General features: G+C 35.6%; 1 protein-coding gene across 1 annotated transcript in view; it reads right to left on the bottom strand.

Annotated features, from left to right (window-relative positions):
* Window positions 1-15,045: 15,045 nt before the first annotated feature.
* Window positions 15,046-25,343, bottom strand: part of MED30 (Mediator complex subunit 30) — a 96,077-nt gene continuing 85,779 nt past the window's right edge. Inside the window, exon 5 of the mRNA XM_090407366.1 lies at window positions 15,046-15,168. Within this exon, the coding sequence (XP_090263492.1) occupies window positions 15,070-15,168 (99 nt within the window). The 3' untranslated portion in view covers window positions 15,046-15,069. The remainder of the gene's footprint in view (window positions 15,169-25,343) is intronic.

Raw genomic sequence — 25,343 nt, forward strand, 5'->3', positions numbered from 1 at the left:
ACTCTACTGATTGCAAATGATATGCAAGCGACTGATGCAAAAGTAACTGTTCAACTAATGAGTGCCCATTTTGTTAAAAGCTATCAATCTGGTAAGCGACATTGAGCTCACTGCTACCTCTTCACTGGATGAAGAAACTCAGGTGTATGAGGACGAGGTATTAGAGCTGTTCCACAAACTAAATGAGAATTCTGAAATAGGAACTGAGAGGATATCAGCGCAGGTGCTAAAAGAGGGTTTAGCTGAACTGGCTATTCTCTTGACCAGGCTATATAATTTGAATCTCAGAACAGGGAAGATTCCAGAGGAGTGGAAAGAATGTATGATAATTCCATTGCAGTAAGGTGGTGCAAAGACCGATGTATCCAACTATCAACCAATCAGCATTTCATGAGTGGTGGTGAAGATTTTGGTTAGGGTTCGCATTTAGAAATGGGTTGACAGTGAATCTCTATTTTGAAACGAACAGCATTGGTTTACTAAAGGAAAGTCGTGTTTTATCAACTTGCTCACATTCTATAATAATGTTGTCACTGAGTTAGACAAGGGGAATGGATAACACTGTGATACTTTTGGATTTTGTTAAGGCTTTAGTGAGAATGCAGCATAGACGATTGTTGCATAAATTGGAGAATATGAGAATGGATTATAAACTATTAGTATGATAAGAGGATGGCTGACTGACAGATATCAAAAAGTCGTAAATAAGGGTGTGAATCTTCAAGATTCAAGGTAATTCAAATTCATGGTAATTGAAGTAATTCAAAATTCAAGGTAATTGAAGCACAGCACCAGTGCTGTGCTTCAAGGATCAGTCCTTGGTCCACTGTTATTCATTCTGTACATTTATGAGATTGAGAAGGATTTACATGCGACATACAAGGACTGATCCTTGAAGCACATAAAAAAGCACGCCAAATGTCAAAAATGATATCAAGATTGTGGAATACTGATTATGAAGACAGATTGAGAATTTGTGGGTTTCAGACACTAGCAAACAGGTAAAGAGGGCTGATATGATTGAGACTTACAAACTTCCGAAAGGGTTATACAAAATTTCAGTAGATGCAATTTTTCATTTTATGAAGGGTGGAGAAAGGTCGCAAGGGCATGCATGGAATGAATGCTCAAGAAGGGGGGGGGGGTTAGGGCTAGATTTTTCTCTCATAGTGTAGTGCGTGATTGCCTCTGAATGTTGTGTGTGCAATTAGCGTGAATGAATTCAAGAACAGGTACAACAGCTGGTGTGCAAATAGTGTGGTCTACCACGATGAGTTCCTGACTCCCTGGAGGTCACATCATCATCATGATAAAATAAATCTTTTACGATGTATTTTATTTTATGTATTATTTTGAAAGCTATAATAATAATAATAATAATAATAATAATAATAATAATAATCGGCTAACGCCTGTTATTTCACATAGAAAGCAGGCAAGGCAGTATTAGCTCTAACTTTTCGAGACTGAGTGGATAGTCATTCTCCACCGTAGCCAATCAGAGATATCTGGTCCAAGACTATCCCTAGTTTTAAATTTCATCTGGTAAAGTAATGCAGACAAGTGCCATCATCTTGTGGTCCCTAACCCTAAATTAATTGTATGATTATGGAGTTTCCGGAAGAAAAAACCGATTTGCCCGTGCCAGAGATCGACCAACCTCAGGTAGGGTAGAAGAAAGGGTTAGAAAAAGTTCCTTTAGTTGGCGACTGCTATCAAACTTATAACCTCTATTCACACGGCCTTGAAAACGCTATTTCACAGAGTTACACGGACCTTTTTTGAAAGCTATTATTATTATTATTATTATTATTACCACAAATCTCTAGGAACCCAAAGGAGTTCTCATCCCATACATGCATCCACACATCGGTTGCTATAGCATTTCTTGAATCGTTCACATTACCTGCATTCACCAATCCAAAGACAAATCACTACAGTCAGGAGCAGCTAGGTGAGAAAAAAAATATAGATCACTCATCTATTCTTGGCGGCATTTATTCTCAACTTCCATGGATGCACTCTCATTCTCTGCTCACTCTCCATAATATAAAAAAAAAATAAAAATAAAACACCATTACTGGTATTCTATAAAACCCTTTTAGAAGTTTCAACATCTGTATCATAACATTGCTTTTTCTCCTATTTGCTAGCCTCTGCAGGCCACAAAGTTTCAATCTCTCCTCATAATCTACATTCCACAATGTCAATGTCATCTTTAGCACTCTTCTCAGTATCCACTCCACTATATTGGCAACACGTCACTAACTAGGAGAAGATCAATGCTCAGTAGTCCATGCAGAGTATTATCACATTTTAAAGAGGATAAATTAATTCCTTATTCTTACATGTAAATGTTCATTTCAGCATTACTATTATCCTCTGAACAGGATTTACAATCTTTGCTATATGTTCCCTGAACTTCAACTTCCAAACTTTAACATCCTTAGTTCGATTAGTTTCTTTTAGCATAATCTTGCCAATATAAAACTGGTGAGATTATGTTATTGGTTATTCTATTATGTACCTTTTCAAATCATTCGGTAAATATTGTATGTCAGTGATATTCGTGATTAACATACCTATCTCAGCATCATCAGTAAACAGATGTACGTCCCCTGTCAAAGCTTTCCGATGTCATTAATGTAAAGACTGAATTACAATGGACAATGATTGATCCATGGAGTGCACCACTGGTTACATTAAATCTGTCAAACTCTCACTCTCCACCCACCACGTTTTGATATATAGATAGATAGTATATACAGTATATATATATATATATATATATATATATATATATATACGAGTATATTCCCTTTGTCAAACTCAACCGTAGCATTATTATAAAATCTGAACAAGTCGCTCAAACATAACCTTACCTTAGTTAGCCAATGCCGTTCATCGCAAATTCTCTGTCAGTCCATTTCTGTATCCGAACTTTTACTGCATTTCTCAGAATATTCACAATAATTTCAGAGATACTCATAAGTCTATTGTTAGACATCGGTCTCTTCATGAGCCTTGTGCCATATGCTATTTCTACTCCAGTGGAATCTTATATATACTGACATAAATTCTATAGCCAGGTCAAAAGCACAAACAGTTAAACTAAACTGAACTCTCTTTTATCATCCATGCTGATGTCCCATCAACATTTATTCCGAATTATTATTCAGTTTATATCAAAATTCTAGCTTTCCCATACACTACACCGGAGTTTCTTCGTTCAGTGTGGAGGTAGCATTGAGCTTCATGCTGCTTACACTAGATTGAAAGATCTTAGCAAACAGAAACTCATTAATTGAACAATCCCTTCTGAAAATGTCATCTGCATACCATCTACATTCAGTACGGTTATTTTGGGACATTCATTCTTTCTTTTTCTTGCAGCATAACGACAGAATTCTTTAGGGTTGTCTTTAGCTTGCTTGTAACTCTTCTGGCCTTCGTGTCATAATGTTCATAACCGACGTCATCCTTAAGCACATGGAAAATTCTTAAGAATTTCTTTCTTAATAAGAATGCATATCTATTTTGCCTCATCTTATTTATTTTTCGAACACAAGAAAAACATTATCATTTTCGATCATTTAAGTAATTTTTTTTTAAATGCATCCCATGCACTGCTGATATCCTTTCCATTTAGTAAACTGATACAATGAGACAGAACCTCGTATTACCCTAAGATGGTCAAAATGACCGCCGTTAGTTCAGCAACTATTTCGGAGGAAATATCCATATTTCAACATAATCTCCCTTAAGACTAATACATTTATTCCAGCGATGCTCAAACACCATTATCCAGTCCCTCTAGTGATTCTCAGTAAGATCTGCAAAATACCCCTCTACAGCTGCAATCACCTCTTGATTCGATGAAGAACGCTGAACAGCGAGGAAGAGTTTTAGTTTTAGAAAGAGATAATATTTTTTTTTTTTTAATGTCTGAAAATAGTGTGGGTTCGACGGTCGATTTTCTTGAGTTTACCGGATGAAAAACCCGAGTTTCCGGGAGAAAAAACCCGCTAGCTCGTGCCAGAGATCGACTAACTCGGGAACCGGTCTAAGCCTTTTTTCGACCGGTTCCCGAGTTAGTCGATCTCTGGCACGGGCTGGAGGGTTTTTTCTCTCGGAAACTCGGGTTTTTCGTCCCGTAAACTCAAGAAAATCGACCGTCGAACCCTCACTATTTTCAGACATTAAAAATAATGTGTTAGGGTTAGGGACGACGAGATGGCGGCACTAGCTTGCCGCCTTCTTCACTGTGCGCCGATGAATTAGTGATAGCCTTGGGCCAGTTATCTCTCTGACCAGTGGAGATTGAACTGCCCACTCAGTCTCCAAAAGTTAGATAGGGTAAACGGCCCCGCCTACTCCCTATACGAGAACAAATAGGCGTTAGCTGATTTTTTTTTTTTTTTTTTTGATAAAAGTCAGAGGGAGTCAAATCTGGGGAATAGGGTGAATGTTCCAACAATTCATAATGAAGATCACTTAATTTTCCCACTGCCAAAACACCTTTGTGGACAGGTGCATTGTCCTGATGAAAGACGTTTTTTTTAATCTGCAAACCGGGTCTTTTCTCACAATTTTTTTCGACTAGTCTGGTTAAAAGATCGGAATAACATTCCCCGGTTATTGTTTTACTCTTTTCAAGATAATTAATAAACAAAATGCCATTAGCATCCCAAAACACCGATGCCATGACGTTTCTTACTCATGGAACCGACTTTGTCTTCTCTGGCGCTGAACAACCGGCTTCTGTCCATTGTTTTGACTGCTGTTTGGATATTCTGGTGTGTGATGGTGAATCCAAGTCTCATCCATAGTAATAAATCGACGCACAAAATCAGTTTTATTCTTGTTAAAACGCTCCAAGCACTGTTCAGAAATTTTCATGCGAGTGCCTTTTTTATCTACTGTGAGCAAGTGCGGGACCCGTCTTGTGCAAAGTTTTTCATTTGCAATTCTTCATGCAAAATATATCCTACACGTTCTTTTGAAATGCCTATAGTCTCAGTAATTTCACGCACTTTGACTCGCCAGTCATCCAATACCATATCGTACACTTGGTCAATGATTTCTGGTGTTGTAACACTTTTTTTTACGTCCTTCACGTCTTTTACGTTCAAGGCCGGCACTGCCACGTTTAAACTCTGCGTCCATTTCTTAATTGTCGAAAACGAAGGAGAAGAGTGCCCATGAACTTTTATGAACTTCAAATGAATTTCTTTTGGCGTTAAACAAACTTTCTTTTACAAAGAATTTTATAACCGCACGATACTCATTTTATCCATTTCAAGGGATACAGACAACACTTTTGCTTCAGACAGCTGTATAAAGCAAACTACTTGATAGAATGACTTGCACTTTTACATGGATGCTTATGACAAATGTACCAACTTGGAAAAAAAAAATCTTGCTTATAGTGTTGCCATCTATGGTCTATATACGGACAAAGATGGAGGTTTAGGTCTCTATCTCTATAAGTTGTTACATTCATGTTTCTGCAAGTTAGCACATATAGGTCAGTGCGTATACCCAATAAGATGCCTCCTCAAACCATCATACTACCTCCAACATAAGTATCTCTTTCATAGACATTGGAGAGATGATAACCTGTCTCTGGTTCTCTCCAGATCAAAGCATGCCTGGTGGCTTTGTACAGCAAAATGGAACTCATCTTTAAACAATACTGATCCCTATTCATGGTGGCTGCAGTTATCGTGAAGTCTGGTGTGAAACGTTCTCTATGTCGAGAACGTTTCACACCATCCTCGTACTAAGTCACTTTCCAAGTCAGCACAGCATGTCACAAAACTGGAGGCGTCTGTTTCCAGTTGATGACAACGATTAGTCACGTTTTTAACTGAAATCCCCTTCTGGCAATCAGGTCTAACCCTATTTGACCAAATCCTTTCGCATGCTGCTTGAGAAAGTGTCTCGCAATAGCTCAATAAATTATCTTTCATTCTTCTCACGAGATTTCTCCAGTACCAAATCAATATTTGAATAATTAATGTCACCCATGATGATTATACTCATTTAGCATTCATCCGGTTGATTTGGCGATGTATTCATGGTCCAGCTGATACACTAGGTTTGTAATAGCACCCCCACAGTGTACTTGATTTTGTTATACTCCACCTCTCCAGGTAGACTCAAATTCACTATTACATGGAAAATTGTTACTAATATTGCAATCCTATTTTGAATATCCTTCATAAAAACACTGTATACCCTTTACAATCCATACCAGTTAGTGTATATAATTCTGAGAGCTAGAAATTATTAATGCCTATAATATGATACCACGTTTTCACCAAGCCAACAAACTTCACCTCCGTTCCTGGCATTTGTGTACAAACCTAACAACTTACCTCCGTGTTTTTCTGTATACTCACTTCTTTGGTCTACATCAGTGGTGCACCCAGGGAGAGAGCTAAGGGGCCCTGGCTCCCCTCAAAAGAAAAAAAACACTAGAAAATTTTCCAAAAATCTTTTCCTAATTAAAATTCATTTTTTTATTTATGTTGCTTCGTGTCTTCTATTTCTATACTACTTATGAATTAGCGATCATTGCAGATGCTCAGTCATTGGTCGTATGCGATGCGTAGTGTGTATTCTCAAATCTTCTACTCAACTCGGCCCCCCCCACCCCCGAAGATTAAATCCTGAGTGCACCACTGGTCTACATGACCCACTTGGCCAACTAGCAGATTCTTTATTCGTATCTAATGCCTCACTTATGCAGGCATCCTTGCACATGTTGAATAAGTCCGAACCTAACGCGCACACAATCACAGGTGCATATCTTAGTCGTTTTATTTACATATTTCCATCATTTCTCTATATAATTACATCAGTTTTTGTATACACTTGAATATATCTCTCTTGTCTAACGCTTTTTCCTCCTGTAGTGATACTCTTGGCCAGTTTTTAGGAAAATAGCAAGAGACTAGTCTTTCACCTTCACCAGTCCGCAATGGTGAAATGGTCTTCGAAGATAAGTTACTAATTTTTAACTAGTACTTCAGTTTCTGCTGTCAATCTCTCTGGGATGTCAGATTAAAAACCAGAATTTCTTCGGTTTTTAAGACTTGAAGGAGGAAAAAAAACATACACTAACCCTGAAATACGTAGCTTAGTAATTATCACACAAAAGGTATTGTTTCGAATCCGTAGACTTGTGTAAAATCTTGCTCCGGACAAGCTGTATAGCTCATTAAGTTTGTAACAAATAAACCTGGGCGAAATCGACCCTTTTCTTTTCCCAAAGGGAGTATGGGAGGCAATTTAATTCTGGCCTACTTCTGAAAGTTAGTGGAGAGCTCTTCTTTACCCTTGACCAATCACAGAATAGCTGGCCCAAGAGTGTTAGCGATTCCAATTGCCATTCAGGAAGGAGAGTATGGCAGACATTTGCAGTCATCTTGTTGTCCCTAACCCTAAACTTATATATATAATCTAAAATACCTTGAGTTCTACGCTCGATTTTCTTGAGTTCACAGGAGATAAAATCCAAGTTTACAGGAGAAACATTACTTGCCAGTTCCAGACTGACTAATTTGGAACTGGTCGAAGAGATGCTTAAAAAAAAGTTAGCTGGCGACTAAACTCGAGCTTCCAGGTGGTTAATGACTTGAAGATTTTTTTTTTTATTATCCTTATGTAAAAATATCCCTCCATGCAGAATGGAGTGTATATTTTTTTTTTTTTTACTCTTGCATCATGAACGTTAATATAAATAGTCCTTTACTCGAACTAATTATTTCTTATATAATTTAGCACTCACCAGCAGTTTCTTTAATCGAATATGAAATTATTCAAAATATCATGGAGCTCAAATTACTTGCCTCTCTCTCACACACACACACACAATTTTTTTCTGGAAATCCCACTCCTGATATTTCCTAATTACGATCTCTCGCTCTCTTAGTGCAGGATTAAAAACTTTGTTCTAGAAAGAAAATCTGACTTTGCCTTCTCAAAGGTCGATCAACTCTCGAATCTTATGAAAATATTAGAAAAAGTTCTGGTTATTGAGTAAAAGCGAACCAATTCTTTCTGTCATTTTAATACATATTTAATGTTATATACATTGCTACGAGAATGTTTGCGATTTATGCTTGCCATAGAAATCGAAAATTACAATGGTTGCCATAAATCAAGGAACAAAGAAAAATATCTCATAATCAAAAAACTGTACGATGAAGTTTGATGCAATTCGATGAAACGCAGTATATGAGATGTAAAGAAACTCCTACAAATTTTGAAATTAATAGTTCAATTCAGTAACATATGGACACGTGAATATAAGGGTCGAAGCCAAGAGATCAAAATGAGATTGTAAAAGTGCATCTATAAGGAATGTAGTCACCTCTCGTAGCAATACAGCGCTGACAATGATGTTTCATACTTTTTATAATGTGTCCAGAAGTTCACTTGGTAATAACTACTGCTCCTCATTCTCCTAAATCTGTCAAGATTTGGAGAGTGAGTGGGTTGAGAGCAGCAACACATTTATGTAGAGCATGGAGGATCCTAGACATGCTCAATAGGATTAAGGTCAGGCCTGGCTGTCCAGTCCATATGTACCATAATCTCTTCTTGAAGATATTGGTTCATGAGTTTTGCTCAATGAAGATCAGCATAATCCTCTTGTTCAATAAATGTTTCCAATTGGACCTGCATACGGACAAAGATGGAGGTTTAGATCACTATCTCTATAAGTTGTTACATTCATGTTTCTGCAAGCAACATACAGGTCAGTGCATATACCCAATGAGATGCCTCCTCAAACCATCACACTACTTCCAACATAAGTGTCTCTTTCATAGATACTGGAGAGATGATAACCTGTCTCTGGTTCTCTCCAGATCAAAGCATGCTTGGTGGCTTTGTACAGCAAATTGGAACTCATCTTTAAACAATACTGATCCCTATTCATGGTGAATGCAGTTAACGTGAAGTCTGGTTTATTTTAAATGTTCTCTCTTCGGTGTGGGGGCAGGCATACAGAATGCCGGTTCGCTAGCATGCAGACCCCTTTTGTGAAGCCTTCTGTGCACAATGGAAGAAGATACCAATGTTCCTGTAGCCAACAAGAAGTCAGATCATGGCTGTTTTGGCAAGCAGATAATCAGATATATCGGTCACTAACTGCAGTTGTAGCGTGTGGTCTTCCTCAACTGTATCTCAGGATGCTGCTAGTGACTGTTAGAATTGGTTCCACAGTCTATGAACCACGGAACAACTCACATGCAACCATCTGGCTACCTCCGTGTGCCATTGGTCTGCCTAGTCTTGTGATGGCTTGCCACCTGAATTCATGGGTTAATAATGTCTTGCAGCCATATCCAAGACATTTGCTATCACAAAATGTCTTGTTTTCACTCCAGACACGAAATGGAAAACTACTCCAAAACGCCTGCTTTTATGCCTTGACTTATTTGCATATATTGCTAACAGTACCACTCATTTATATACAATAACCAGATTTAGCATCACTTTTTAGTCCTCACACCACTAACATGGCTTGAGGACTAGATTTCTTGCTTTGAAAATTGTGAATAAATGGTGGATTGTATGATAGTTTGGATCTCCTGGATAGTTTTGGACTTCATGGAATAATGTGCAATAATATTAATCACCATGCAATAATAATAATCACAGACAGCTAGCTCAAAGCTATCTGATTCACATCCTGGAAAGACAGTACAACAGATAATTGAAGCCATCTTATTGATTCTTACTCCTACACACAGACACACACATATATATATTATCTTCAGCAGTGAAAGTGTGAAGGCTACAGTTGATTCTTTTGAGTTGCATTATTAAAACCTCAAGTTTTCAGGAGGAAAAAATCTAACTTTCCAGAGATCGATTAACTCAGAACAGATTGAAAAGTTAAGAAAAGTTTCTGTAGTCAGCGATTAGAATTAAACTTAGAATAACATTTCTTCTGGTAGTCTAGTGCTATGAATGCAAATATCATTTCCATAGGATTATAGATACCTACTTTCTACAACAATTAAAGGGAAAGATTTTTCTCTCTCATGAAGAAAATTCATACTGGTGTTTTTAGAAAGGAGATGGCAACGGGAATGATATCATACCTAAAATGGTTTAATTATTTCTTTCAATACTTCTCAAAATCAAATTTCTGAAAGTGCCGATCACAAATAATTGGTATCTTCAGGAAGCAATAAGACATGTAAAGATACATATAGACACTACATTTAAGTCAAAGTTCATGCTAATAAAAGTAAAAAGTGGTATCAAAAGTTCATGCTAGTAAATGATTTCTTTCCTAGATGCGTGGCAGTATTACGCATAAAAATTTATTGAGATTAGGATAATGCCTTCAAGCAGAAGCAGATACAAGGAATTCTTATAGACTTATACTTCTGTGGAAAAAGGTTGCTTTTTTTTTTTTCCTTTTTTTTTTTTTTAAATGCTGTGACAGATATTCGCAGCATGATCAATGAGAAAAGAGCTGCAGTAGTGGTGTTTAGCTGTAGTTTTTGTATTCTAAAATCCTAATGTTAGCTTTCCTATAGATCAGCTTATTAGGACAATCCAGTAACATTTTCCTTCAGTTTACCGAGAGCAAATAAAGTACACCTAGCAAATGGGTTGTACTTATGCATGTTGTCACTTGTCCAGAAGTTCTACTGGCATACAGAATGATTAGAGACAGGTAATTTAATTATGGAAGAAAGGTAAATGTGTTAATACTTTTTGCTAAGCCCTTTCCCTCCCCTAAGCCTTTTGGTTAGAAAGGGTTACGAATGTGAATAACATCGGCGTTAAGGACAATTTGCCATTATTCAAGGCAAATAATTTTCATTCTGTTCACTATAATTATAAATGCTTACACCATTATACAGTATGGTGTAAGCATTTATAATGCCTAACTGTTGAGAAAATGATAGATTCTAAGTAAGGATTCATGAGGTTCACATGTATGATATCTATGCCACTCCTATACATCATGTCTAGAAGCAACAGACTTGACTGTCTGTTGCTCCTAGAAATGTTTGCAGTTTAGATATGCTAGCAAGATAATTAGTGTGTTAGTCATGTGGCCACATGAAAAACAATGTAGTCCAAAATATAGTCCATACAGGGTAGTCAAATCTTGGGTTTTTGTGGTGACACAATTTAAAATTCCTTTCAGTCATCATAAATACGTTAAAAATTGACATGGCTGTATGTCAATTTTTAACTGCCAACTAAAACAGCATTCACATTGCACAATGAAATGCAAAATTTCATTTTGTTGTGAATTATACAAGAACACCATCAGGACTTTAGGAAAACGTTAGCTTCCTAGCTTCAGTCTCATTTGCTGTTATTAGTACTTGTGTGCACGTGTCTTTATAGTAAGTTCCCAAGAAGATGGCAACGTGACGTTCGCCGAAATATCGGAAAGTATATATTAAAGTTTATTTAATCTATATTTCTAGTATACGCTGTCAATTCCTTAAATATTAGTTATCATGTTTAACCAGCGTATAAGCCTCTCAACAAGAATATACAAGAAAACAGGCTGCATTCTCAGCCCTATTTCAGTACACTCACCAAACCAAAAGCTGACATGTAAAATAAGACAAACAAGAAAATAAGATAAAACAAATAAGACATGTAAAGACACATATAGGCACTACATTTAAGTCAGTCAAAGTTCATGCTAGTAAATGATTTCTTTCCTAGATGTGTGGCAGTATTACGCATGAAAATTTATTGAGATTAGGATAATGCCTTCAAGCAGAAGCAGATACAAGGAATTCTTATAGACTTATACTTCTGTGGAAAAAGTGTGATACTGGGGGTTCCATGAAAATTCATCGAAAAAACAGTTCATCGAACGACAATTCGTCGAAAATGCAATTCATCGAAAAAACAATTCTCCGAAAATTTTAACTAAAGTTTCATTAAATTGATCCAGCTAAAGAGGAAGTGCTAATATCAATTCGAAACTTTTTTTCGCAAATGTTATGATAAAAGTGATCCATTTAGAACAAAAACTGAACCGTGCAGACCACTTCTTATACTGACAACTTCTACTAATTCCGCTAAGTCAGAGAGTTATTGTAATACATAATTTGGACATGTTATTTCTTTGTTGCCCCGAATAGAGCTGAATTGAAAACTGGAACAGTTCGACATTTTCTTGTAAAAGTTTCAAATAGCGAATCTGAATTAGATTCATTATTCAAAATTTTTTTTTTTTGATATTTCTTATTTGATATTCAAATTATGAAAAATATCATCCCATATATTAAGGATATATGGGATGATTAAAATTCGTCCCATAATAATTTGATGTATTGAAGTCGCATATTACTACTAGTAACAATAATAATAACGGGAGGAAAAGCCCTGCGTAGGCTGGGCTTTTCCTCCCGTTATTATTATTGTTACTAGTAGTAATATGCGATATAACTAATGATATTACAGGCAAATCACTCCCATGAACATACATGAAACAGTTGATTTTTTTTGAGTTGCATTATTAAAACCTCAAGTTTTCAGGAGGAAAAAAACCTAACTTGCCAGAGAAACCATATTGTTCTATAATTATTCCCTAGTAAAGTAGCATTGGTATCTCACTCTGAATGGTTCAGTTTTCAGTTTTTGTTCAAAATGGATTGCTTTTGTCATAACATTTTCGAAAGTTTAAATTTTCAGTCAATTATTTTTTCTGTGAATTGCCTTTTTGAATGAATTGTCTTTCAGTTAATTGCCTTTTCAATGAACTCTCCGGATACCGATACTGAGTTGATCATCAGCTTGAATTAATTCAAAATGCTTTTGAAAGATGTTCATTAAGATGCTTTAAAGCACATATGGGCAATCCTTGGCCTGCGGGCCAGATCCGGCCTTAATCTATTTCAGCGAAGTTTGTCTGATTCGTGGTGGGAGAAAACATGGTGCATTCTACTAACTCACATTAAGCTGACGTCATATGACTTGTGCAAAACACACTATGTTTTCTCCAACCAAGGTCTCTTTCTCACTTTGACTAGCGGCGTGTGTGAACGTGTTACAACATGGCAGTTCGGTACTTGCGTTGGTGTGCTTTGTTCAGTGCCTGCAGTGTATAAGACAGTTTTGTTTGACATTTCTGAATATGGCTTATAAATTTGGGACAATGTCAGGGGTTATTGCAAAAAAAAAAGAAAAGTAGTGCAGAGAATCGTCAATTTCAAGACAACTGGATGGAGGATTATTATTTTATTCTGAATAAAGGTTTGCCTGTATGTTTGCTGTGCAACGAATCCGTATCCGTCAACAAAGAATACAACTTGAAGAGACACTTTACTTCGAGACATGCAGATCACCCAAAAATTGATGGACAACTACGAAAAGATGAAATACAAAAGTTGAAGAAGAACTTGGATACCCAGCAGCAAATGTTCAACAAGCAAAGAACGCAGCACCACAGCATTGTCAAAGCCTGCTTTGTGGTAAGCGAAAAAATCGCTAAGCATTCTAAGTCATTTGGTGAAGGAGAATTTATCAAAGAATGTCTGCTGGATGTTGCAAGTATAATATGTCCTGAAAAGAAAAGACTTCGAGAATATTCATTTGCCGAGACGTACTGTTGTCCGACGGATAGAAATTATGGCAGATGATACCAAAAAAGTTTAAAAGAGAAGACTGCTAGATTGGAAGCATTTTCAACTGCTTTGGATGACGGCACCGATGCCTCCACCAACAAAATCTGTGTGCAAAATCGATTAAATTCACAAATGTTATGGAAGTTGTAGTAGCCAGTATGAACTTTATTAAGTAACGTGCACTTAATCACCGCCAATTTAAGGAGCATTTGGCAGACCTATTTTTGGATTATGAAGATGTGTCTTATTATTGTGAAGTGAGGTGGTTGAGTAAATTTAAAATGTTAAAACAATTTTATGATCTGAGACAAGACATTGCAGATTTTATGGACATAAAAGGAAAAACAATTAAAAGTAAAAGATGATGAGTGGGTGTGTGATTTAGCATTCCTTTTAGATGTCACTGGATACCTAAATGAACTAAATCTTAAATTGCAAAAACAAGGACAATTGGTTCATGAACTGCATGGACATGTCAAAGCTTTTTGTAATAAACTAAGATTGTTGGAAAGTTAGATAAGAGCTAAAAATTGTTATCATTTTCCTACTCTAGCAACTCATAAAAATATCGCTTATAATTGTTATGGAGATGAACTGAAGGCACTAATAGATCAATTTGATACAAGGTTTGCCGACTTCAAAAACAAAGACTCCATATTCGCTATATTTGCTCGTCCGAAAGATGCTGATGTAAATAATGTGCCAGAAAACTTACAGATGGAACTTATTGAGCTTCAGGCTGATTTAGTGCTAAAATCACAATTTAATAACATGGTTTTGACAGATTTTTATAAATTCTATTTGGTGGAAGAAAAATATACAAATTTACGTGCCTTTTCAAGAAAAATCATTTGTCTTTTCAGCAGCACACATATTTGTGAACAGTTTTTTTCGAGGATGAAACACAATAAATCAAAAATTTGGACAAGAATAACGGACGAAAACCTTGAAAATTCTATGCGATTATCCTTAAGTAATATTAACGTCAATATTGATAGTCTCGCAGTTGAAGTACAAGGCCAAACTACTTCACGTTAAATTGTTATGTCGTTCATTATATTATAAAATTTATGTAGAGCTTTATACCAAAGCATTATATTATAAATAAATGAAATATGAAGTAGCAAATTGTTTTAATTCATTTAATATTAATTTATTTTATTTAATAATTTGGTCCGGCCCTTGACTCGGAGATAGAATGATAATTTGGCCACCGAACTAGGAAAGATTGTCCATGCCTATTATAAAGCATAAAAGTAAAAATTTAATTAACAGAATTTTTTAGGCTTCTTTTCATAATTTATAAAACAGAATATTATCACCATTTCTAGTAATTTGGGTTTCTTTCCAGCTGTTAAACATTTTCTGCAATGTATAAAGCAGAGCTACAAAAGCACAAAAAACAGAACACAAATTAAAAATATAAAAAAGAAATTTATTATGGCTTTCTTACAGCAAGCATTGTGTTTATATCCCATATAAAACTTCTGAGATTGTCTATTACTTCCTTCATCTGTCTGTTCTTCATCATTACTTGCTGCAAAATAAAAGACAAATTAATCTGTATATTATTCAAATTAAATTAATAACAATAAAACTGCAATGTTAGGTCTGCTCACCTCTAAATGCAAGATGGATGTTTCTTGCATTTTTCAAGCAGAGAATATGAGAAAATGTAATTAATAAGCAATGCTTTAAGCAATAAATATGAAATATTTATACCGAACAAAGATTAAAAATGACCTGCAAAAAAAGTCCTTGTTAACAGATTAAGTGATATTTGCCTTAGAGAAGGGTTAAGGTAATGTGCCAATGTTTTAAACATCCTTCCCTGCTCTAAAAGAAAGGCCAAAAAAAGTAAAAATGTGTTATGAGTCAAAAAAGGGATGAAAATCAAATTATGGCTAATTTCATAACTAGAACATTTTGGCTACAACCAGATTTCATTAGAGGACTCCCCCCCCCACCCCTTTTTTTAAAGAAATTTCAGGTTCTTTAACAATCCTTAATAACAGTGTTTCTGTTATTCTTTAATGAAAAATTACAGAAACACTGTTTATACTATTTTTAATCAACATTTACATGAGGAATTAAACAATTCATTTCCAAGTTGCAGTGCTTGCAATAATGCATGTGTTATGACTATAATAATATGTGAGTTTACCCATATCTTGCTCTCTCATCACCGAATATAAGATTATTGCTGTTTGTTGGAGGCTAAGATTGTCTTGAAAAAAATATTTCATCTCCACAGGAGAATTTCAGATTATGTAATTCTCTACCTGTCCATTGTATTCAAGGGCAATTGATGTGAAGTCATTAGCCACTACATATTAGTCCAGCCATGAAGTTACTTCACATGCAAACTTGTTTGCTTACACTTGGATAAAGGATGAAACTGAGAATATAATTTCTTGATATCATCAATTCAAGTACTACAGGTTTACAACCTTTCACAGGTGAGAATGTCATAAAAAATTAAAAATAACTATAAATCCTAATAAGTGCAAGACCTAATTCAACTAATTTTCAATATTCTTATAGCTTTTGTATTCATGTCTAACTGCAGGGTTAAAACAGCATTACAGCTATCAGATGGATTTTTAATACATCATGTTGGAGGTTTAATGGAATATTTACAGCACTAGGAAAGGATTAAAAACTAATTTTAATGTTTTCAATATTTCGTCTCAGACACTGAGACATCTTCAGAGATTACAAATAACTCTTGTTACACCCACTCAAATACAACACAATACTAAGTGAAGCATATGGGTGACTAATGTCAGTGATCTGAGAGATCACCGAGATCCCACTTTACATCCTAGGCCACCTACAAACACCCACAGAGGGAACACCACCTAGATAGGACCTTAGAGTCACCCACACGTTTCACTGAGTATTGTGTTGTATTTGAGTGTGTATTACAAGATGTCTCGGTGACTGAGACGAAATATTGGAAGCATTAAAATTAGTTTTTAATCCTTTCCAGTGTAGTAAATATTCCATTAAATCTCCAACATGATGTCCACACAGCACTTAAGCCTCAACACACATGAATTTTTTAATACATATACTGTACTTAAATATAAAGAGCTAATAAGCTTCATTTCGGCAATGAAAACATTACTTAAATTAAGGGGATATTAAATCCCACATAGTTTTAAAACCGAAATAGAAACTCAAGGATTGGAATCAGAGAGTTTCTTGCCGAATATAGTAAACTATAAAGTATCGGCAACACTAGCGTTAGCAAATGCAAGTGATCCTAGTACGTAATACAATACTGGGCAGCTCGTTGCAAAGGTGGAGAAGTTCAGATCGCTATTCTTAGGTATTTTCCATAATGTAAAAACACATTTCCTAGGAAATGTATGCAATCCCCTTAATTTAAGTAACATATACTGTACGCCCACAGATACGAGACCCTTCAACACTTCTGCATATGTCAAAAGAAGGAGAATCCATTCTGATATTAGGGTAATTAATGTGTTTCATGGAATGATTGTTTATTATTATACGTCGGAAAATTAACCTTTCCTTTATGATAATTCTGGTTCTTAAAGTGGTAACTATTTTGCTTGTACAACAGTTGGAAAATTTAAGTATAAAGCACGTGATTTTGCATGTTGGTGATGAATTCGTACATCCTTTATTTCTTTCTCCCCTTCAGCATGAATTGACTATTCTTGGCACATTCACAAGGTCGGCTCTACGAAGTATGGGCGTACAATATCAGCATATATAAATATATAACTAACTGCTAATGAAATAAAACTAATACAGGAGAAGGACAGTATAAACCATTTCATAAATAAAAAGCTACATCAATATTTTAAAAAATTTTAAATATAACAGATAATTCATTGTATAATATAGAATTCATAATACAGAATTTATGGAGACAAAAACACTTGTATTGGAGTAATTACTTCACTTACAATTAAGAAAATAATACTTGACATTTCGACCTCTATATTGAGGTGATCATAAGGAAAACATACATATGCACAGGACACAAGCCATGATCCTACAAAGAAGCAAGCTAAATCTAAATGTTTTGTTAATCATTTACACTAGCCTGAACTCTGGTGGAAAAATAAAATAAAATAAAATTTTTTAAAATATATAAAAAAAACCAATTATTTAATTAATTAACATAATTTTTATAGATAATAAGTATAATAATATACAGATGATTAAAAAATTACAGCGGAACTATATCAAACACATCTCTACAGTACTCTATCTCAAGGTTTTCTTGTGATGGGATTCTGCCATCATGTTCTGGATGCTATATAGCAGGCGTGGCCAACTTCATTCTATACGAGAGCCAATATATGATGAGTGGCAGCGTCACAGGCTGCACTCTTTTAGACAGAACTTAAATAAAAATAAACTCTGCATTTTTTCAAGGCAATAGTTATATTATTATGGAATTACTATATTTGTTAAATCATTTTACTACTGGGAGAACAATATAAAATACTTGACTGATTTAAATATAAGTTCATCATCATCATGCATATCAAGGATTTAGGCCTAATATGGCCTGTTCCAGCCTTAGAAGTCATCGTTGAATCGTTTAAGAGAATGTCCTGGTTTTCTTTTTCCTAATCGCTTGTACTTTAAGGCTTGTTTTGGTAAACTTTCTCTTTTCATTCTTTGAATGTGTTCCATCCATTTCTGTTTATATTTTTAAAACTTTTCTATTACTGGTTCTTGGTTTAATTCTTTCATAATTTCTTCGTTTCTTTTGTGATCAAATTGGGTATACTTTTCAGTTTTTCTCATAAACTTCATTTCTGCTGTTATTAATCTTTGTTTGTCTTTTTGTTTTATTATCCAGATTTCGCCTTTTCATTTCCAGTTTTTTCCTTTTATTGAATTTTTTGGTCTTTCCTAAGCTTTCATTTACTGCTGTATTTAGTATTGTTTTTATATTAAGCCATTCTATTTCTATTTCTTCATTTTGTTTTATTTTATCTAGATATTGGTTAATTCTTTGTTCATATAGCCATTGTACATTTGTGTCATTCAATAGTCTAGTTTTATAAACAAATGTTTCAATTTTTTTTTCTGTTCTTGTTACTTGTAGCCATTTAGGTGGTAATCTTAATTTTATTTTAACAAGGAAGTGGTCACTGCTTATTTCATATCCTCTGTGAACTCTAACATCTAGTGAAAATTTTGATGTCTTTTCATTTAATATAAAATAATCTAATATTGATTTCCATCCTCTTGCTGCTGAATTATATTTATGTATGTCTTTATGTTTATAGAAGGAATTCATTATTTTTAGGTTATTATAAACTTTCGGTCAATCAATTTTTTACCATTCCTGTTTAGAGTCTGTTCTCCATGTATTCCTATATTATTATATTATTAAAGCGCCTCCGTAACGCAATTGGAAGAACGACGGTACATTGCGCCCTTCGATTGGAATAGGCCTAAGTTCGATTCTCGTCGTGACGGGAGGAATCTTTATCTAGTCGATTTCAATCGATGGTGAGTTAGCCGATCTCATACGGAGGTAGCAGGGTTTTTTCTCCCGGAAACTCGGGTTTTTCATCCCGCATACATACATACAAATCGGCCCTTCAGAACACACGCAATTTACAGACAAAAATTACTAGTTGTGGTGGTGTTGGAGGTGGGCGGTAGATGCCGTTGATTCGTAGAAGAGGTAAGGTGTAAAGATAGTTGAAGATGTCCTCCCGCGATGAGTCTTCGGACTCCTTTGAGGTATCAGGAATAATAATAATAATAATTATTAATTTTCGTGTTTCCAATTCTTGCATTTAAGTCTCCTGCTAAAATTACATAATCATTTTTATTTATTTTATTATATATGTTTTGTAGCTGATTATAAAAATCAATATTATTCTGTTCTCTTCCTTCTTCTGGGGTATAATAAACCAATTATTGTTAAATAGCTTCTATCTATTTTTATTCTAGCTTCTATTATTTTTTCATTCCATAATTTATAATGTTTTAACTGTTTTGAAAGGGAGTTATGAATCCAAATCCTGACTCCTGCTTGTGCTCTTTGGTTTCTGTCAACTCCACTGTATATCACATTAAAATTTTTGGTTCTCATAGTTCCTTTTAATTTCTTTTTTGTTTCAGTGATTTAAAATTTCTTTCATTTAATAGTTGGTCTAATTCTATTTCTTTATATGCTATTCCTCTTACATTTCAGTTTGCTATGTGTATTATATTTTGTCGTTTCCATTTTTGTTTTACCTTTTCCATTCCAGGGTCATTTTCCATAGATTCAATCTGATTATCTTTTTCTGTCAGCTTACAAGTAGAATTATGTTCTCCATGTCAGGGTACTAGCCTGATGATGGAATAGTTCAGTGGTAGGGCTGCTACCTTAAGGCTTCTGAACTAGCTTTCTTCCAAATATAAACCCACAGGAGGAACAGGGTATATTGAAGGAGTAGATTATAGTAGAATTATAGTAAGGTTTATAGAGAGGGCATAGTTATAAGGCCAGAAATGAAAAGACCCCATGGCCCTCGAATACTCTAATAGCATAAGGATCATAAAATAAGAAGAGTTGGTTGATAAGGCCTTATAGGAAAGGTTAAAGTGAATGGATCTTACTCAAAGTAGAAGAAGAGGATAGATCCAGCTAGGGGATCCATGGGAGTGCTACTTCCATTACAATCAAGGCGATTGCCCCTTATGGCCCTGTTAGTCCACGAGTTCTTATTCAGTATATTTGGACCACCCCACCATACACACACACACACACACACACACACACACACACACACACACACACACACACACACACACACACATGGTGGGCTCCCCTATCCGCCACCCAGGGGACGCGCTCTCTATGGGTTACAGGGTCCCCCCAGAGTTAAATATAAGTTGTTAAATTAAATTTAATTACATATTTCTGCTTTCTTTTACATGTAACACAACTTAATGAGAACGCTGTGGGCGTTCATATGCGGCAACAAGTTCATCAAAGTCGATTTTCAATAATGATGACGATATTTGTAACAAATCCTGAAGGTGGTCATCAGTCAGTCGGCTTCTTTGTGATGATTTAACCGCCCTCATAGTTGAGAAAGTGCATTCACATATGTATGTGCTTTCAAACATAGATGAAATTCTCAAGCTGAAATCACTCAATGCAGGATATTTTTCCCTTGGTACCAGTTTCCAAAAGTCAATATCTATCTCCACCCTTGACTGGAAAAATGGGTCACTTCGAAGGTCACACAACTCCAATTGAACAGTCTTATGCTGCTCTGAAATGTCGCATTTCATTGGGTTGTTAAATAATGTCAGTTGTGGCCGCATGTCACTGAAGTCAGAAAATCGTTTGCTGAATTGCTCCAAAAGTTGGTCTAACATTGGCACAGAAAACTTGAAGTCAATGTCATGGCTCTCCTCCATCAATGTACCAAATTTCTTCTGACTAGGGTGAATTTAAAACCTTTCAGTCAACTTATGAATCCATCTAGGTGTCCAACTCAATCTGAGATTGTTTGGTTACGTCCCTGTAACTTCACGTTGAGTTCATTCGTGTGGTGTGTGATGTCTGTTAGAAAGGCGAGTAAGCTGTTGATATGAGGATCACATAGTTTTGTGATTAGTTCTTTGTTTGTCTTCTCGTGTTCCTCTAAAAACTGTGTGATTTCCTTTCTCAAAGCAAATAACTGTTTCAAACAGTTCCCTCTGCTTAGCCAACGTACTACCGTGTACAACACTAAATCATCATATTCTGCTTCCATTTCTGTTAGAAAAGAAAGAAACTTGCAGTGCGTCAAGGCCCGGTTTCATCCTTAATTAGATTCACACACTTCATTACAGTTTTCATAACATCCTCTAGCTGCAGAATTTTACCACACAGAGCCTCCTGATGTATAATGCAGTGCAATACAGGGCAATTGATTCCAGCCTTCGTTAGTAAGCCAACTAAGCCTGTTTGAGTACCATACCACACATTGATTTGGCACCATCTGTCACAATAACTGTGAGATTGTTGATGTCACCAGTACCATTTACAACCTTTATAACTGCATCATAAATGTCTTGACCTTTGGCTGTGTTATGCAATGACTGTAATGCTAGTAGCTCTTCATTAATAACAAAGTCTTTGGAAACAGTTCCAAAGACTTTGTTTCTAATGAAAATTAGAAGTTGAGCTGTACTTGTTATGTCAGTTGATTCATCCAGAGCCAATGAGAAGTAAGCTGAATCTGTAATAACACTTTTTAATTTATTTAATATGTGAGAACATATTTCCTCAACTCTTTCTGTTACAGTTTGTTTTGATAGTGGGATGCTTTCAACTGGCAATTTTATCTTCCCCAAATGCACGTGCCATTTTCACAGAACAGTGTTTTACAAATTCATCATCACATAATGATTTTTTCTGCTTTTGCTATCTCTGCACTTACAACAAACAATGCCAAGAGTGAGCATTTTTGTATTGATGTTGGTATAATAAAAATAAATTTCTGAGCACTAACCTTTCTCTTCAAATTACGTACAGTTTTAGTATACTTGTCAAACGTATTCTTGATATTTAGCAGCATTTGAAGTTATATTCCTTGTGCACAGACAATACTTGCAAACACACAAGGCAATGTGGTTTGTTGCCATTATTGTTTATAAACAGAAATTTATTTTCCCGTTTCTCCTGAAATGAGCTGTTTTCTTCACAGAACTTACATTTCTTACTCATAGTACACAAAGGCTGAAGTAACTGACCAGAGGACAGAAACTGCAACAATAATACTGTTAACTGTGAAACTGAGTCTCTGAAACTGATCACTGTAACCAGAGCAGAGCAAGTGACTTTCAATGATGCATTACTCTGGAGTGCATAGAAATCTATCACTCCCACTACTACAACTCGCACAGAGAGGCAGTAGATTTTATAAATTGAGTAATCTTTTTAAAGCAATTTTGATTCCGTGTTGAGAATATAAATTGTTTCCATCATCAGAAATAATGAATATAACTAGTATATCAATCAGAAAATCTGCAGTCAAAACTAATAGCTAAATTGATAATACATATAATTTAATATAGTTTTTATCCTGCTGCAGGCCGCACAAAATCATGTTACGGGCTGCATGCGGCCTTGCTGTTGGCCATATATAGCAATGGTGGGCAAACTGCAGCTCGTAAGCTGCATGCAGCTCCCAAAGCTACTCTGTGTGGCTCCCGGTTTTCATTGCCATTTTTCTTAAACTTTTATATTAATAATCTGTAGTATGTACCAATATTGGAATATTTTATTATTCCAATATTGGTACATACAACAGATATTTTGAAACTTAAAATTTTTAGCTTTTAAATGGTACCAGTCAAAAGGGTTGTTAACGTAGATTTTATTATCATATTAGATTGGTAAAAAGTGTTTTGACATTTGATGGCCTGTGTTGCTCCAGCCAAAATTATTTGAAAAAGTGACTACTATGATCGCTGCATTACTCACCGCCTCCATTGCAGAAAATAATATTTCCTGCATCTCTTGAACATTCAAAAATATTTGAAAAGTATTATATGTGGCTCTTATTATCGATGCACTTGCCCACCCATGCTATATAAGGTGCAAATGGGTCCTTCACATTCTTGGAATTACTAATCCATTATTCTTGTTGAGATTAGGATAATGTTTCAGCATTTCGCAAGCTTCCTTGAATTTTCTTTCTAACCAGGTTTTGGTGCAGTTTAGGGAATTGATGCCTTTCCAGTTGAGTCTGTGATATGTTTGAACTGCGTGGTCTGACAAGAGTTTTCTCATAGTGAAGGAATTTAATGTGGCGTTTGTGTTTGTCTTTTCTTGTTGTAACAGTGTGTCCTGTTTTCCCTATGTAAGGTAGGTTGCAGTGCACTGAATTTTGTAAACCCCCTGGATGGATAAAGGAATGTTTCCATGAGCTGAGTATACTTTTTAATTTTGCAGGAGGTTTGAAAGTTGTCTGATTGTTGTATTTATGTAGTATTTTATCTATTTTTTCTGATATTCCCCTAATGTATGTTATGGTTGCATTCATGTAATCTTTTTTGCTTTTCATGGTATTATTGTGAAGGATCTTGTGAACTTTTTGTTGTTATTGTTGTGGACATTTTTTATATGAATGTTTGGCTAATAATTGCAAATTCCTTCTTCAGCATCTGCTCACCGAAGCAAATTGTTAAGGCTCTATGTTTAGGGTGCTGATGACCCCTGGTTTTTGTGTTGAAAGGTGGTATGAATTTTTGTATATGTATTGGCCTGTGTATATAGGTATGCGATAGACCATGAATTAGGAATGCATTTAATGTTTTGCAGCTGTGGGACCAAATGGTAAATATATCATCAGCATATTGGAACCAGACTTTGGGCTTTAGGCTTGCTGCTTGTTGCTCGAAGTCTTTCATGTAAAAGTCAGCTATGGGAGAAGGGAGTGGTGAGCCAATGGCTATACGTCTTTTTGCAAGTAGAAATTATGTTGCCACACGAAATACCTGGAGTGAAGCATGTGGGAAAAGAGGGCCATAATATCAGGTGGAAATGTTCTATATGAGAAGAACACTATCTTTAATCGGGACATGAGAGAAAAGGACAGTTACATCAAAGCTGACTAATAGATATTTGTCGTTGAGTGTGATGTTTTAAATTTTGCTGACGAAGTGTTATGTAATTTTTATGTAGGAGGGGGAATGACCTATCAACTCCTTGAGTGTAGCTGCTAGTCTCTTGGCTAAGTGATAATTAGGGCCATTGATTCCTTCAACTATCAGTCATAGCGGTGTGTTTGTTTTGTGTATTTTTGGCAGGCCATAAATTTTTGGAGTGCAGGCATAATGCAGTAACAGCTTTTTAATTGTTTCCTCTGGCGAAATGATCACTGATTTGATTAATTCTGCTGTTTTCTTTTTGATGGGATTTGTAGGATAATGGTCAACCGATTGGTATGTGATTGGATACCAGTTGGTTCATTTTTTGAATATAAGTTATCATTATTATCAACAGACATCCATGGAGTCAAGAGACTCATTGTAAGAGGTCCCACTCTCAAATGAACAGCTCATTGTACCTCGACTTAAATGCATTCATTGTCCCTGCACTCACCACACTCTCAGACAAAAATGCACTCCAATCACCCACCATTCACCATATAAAAATCTACTCCTCACCCCCTTGCTATACAACTTCCATAGATGGCCTCTCATTCTATGAAAAATCTCATCCACACTAATCTGGTAATTACCCCTATCAACTTATATGTCTCGATCATGTCTCCCCTCTCTTCCTTCTATCAATTAGGCTCTATAATTTGCATTCTTTTATCTGTCCTCATAGTCCACATTCCAGAGACCAACTTAGTCAATTGTCTCTGGACTCCTCTCCAACATCTCATCAACCTTTTGAAAACCTGGTGACCAAATCTGTGCACAGTAATCCATATGCAGCCTGGTCAAAGTCTTGTACAATGCAATCAAAGCATCCTCATTTCTACATGTCAGTGTTCACTACATCACTCCCATAATCTGCTATCTTCCTTGAAATTTTAGCAAAATGTTCGTAAAATTTCAAGTCTCTATCCACAATCCCCAAATCTTCATCTCCTTCACCTCCTCCCAAATACCCCCCCCCAGCCAATCCTATACTCTGCATCCCATCTTTGCTTCCCAAATTTTAAAACCTTACACTTTGCAACACTAAACTAACATCCCCCCCCACAC

This window comes from Typopeltis vanoorti, chromosome 17 (genome assembly GCF_054136105.1).
Source record: "Typopeltis vanoorti isolate ZY-2024b chromosome 17, IOZ_Tvanoo_1.0, whole genome shotgun sequence".
In the NCBI taxonomy this organism is placed as follows: domain Eukaryota; kingdom Metazoa; phylum Arthropoda; class Arachnida; order Uropygi; family Thelyphonidae; genus Typopeltis; species Typopeltis vanoorti.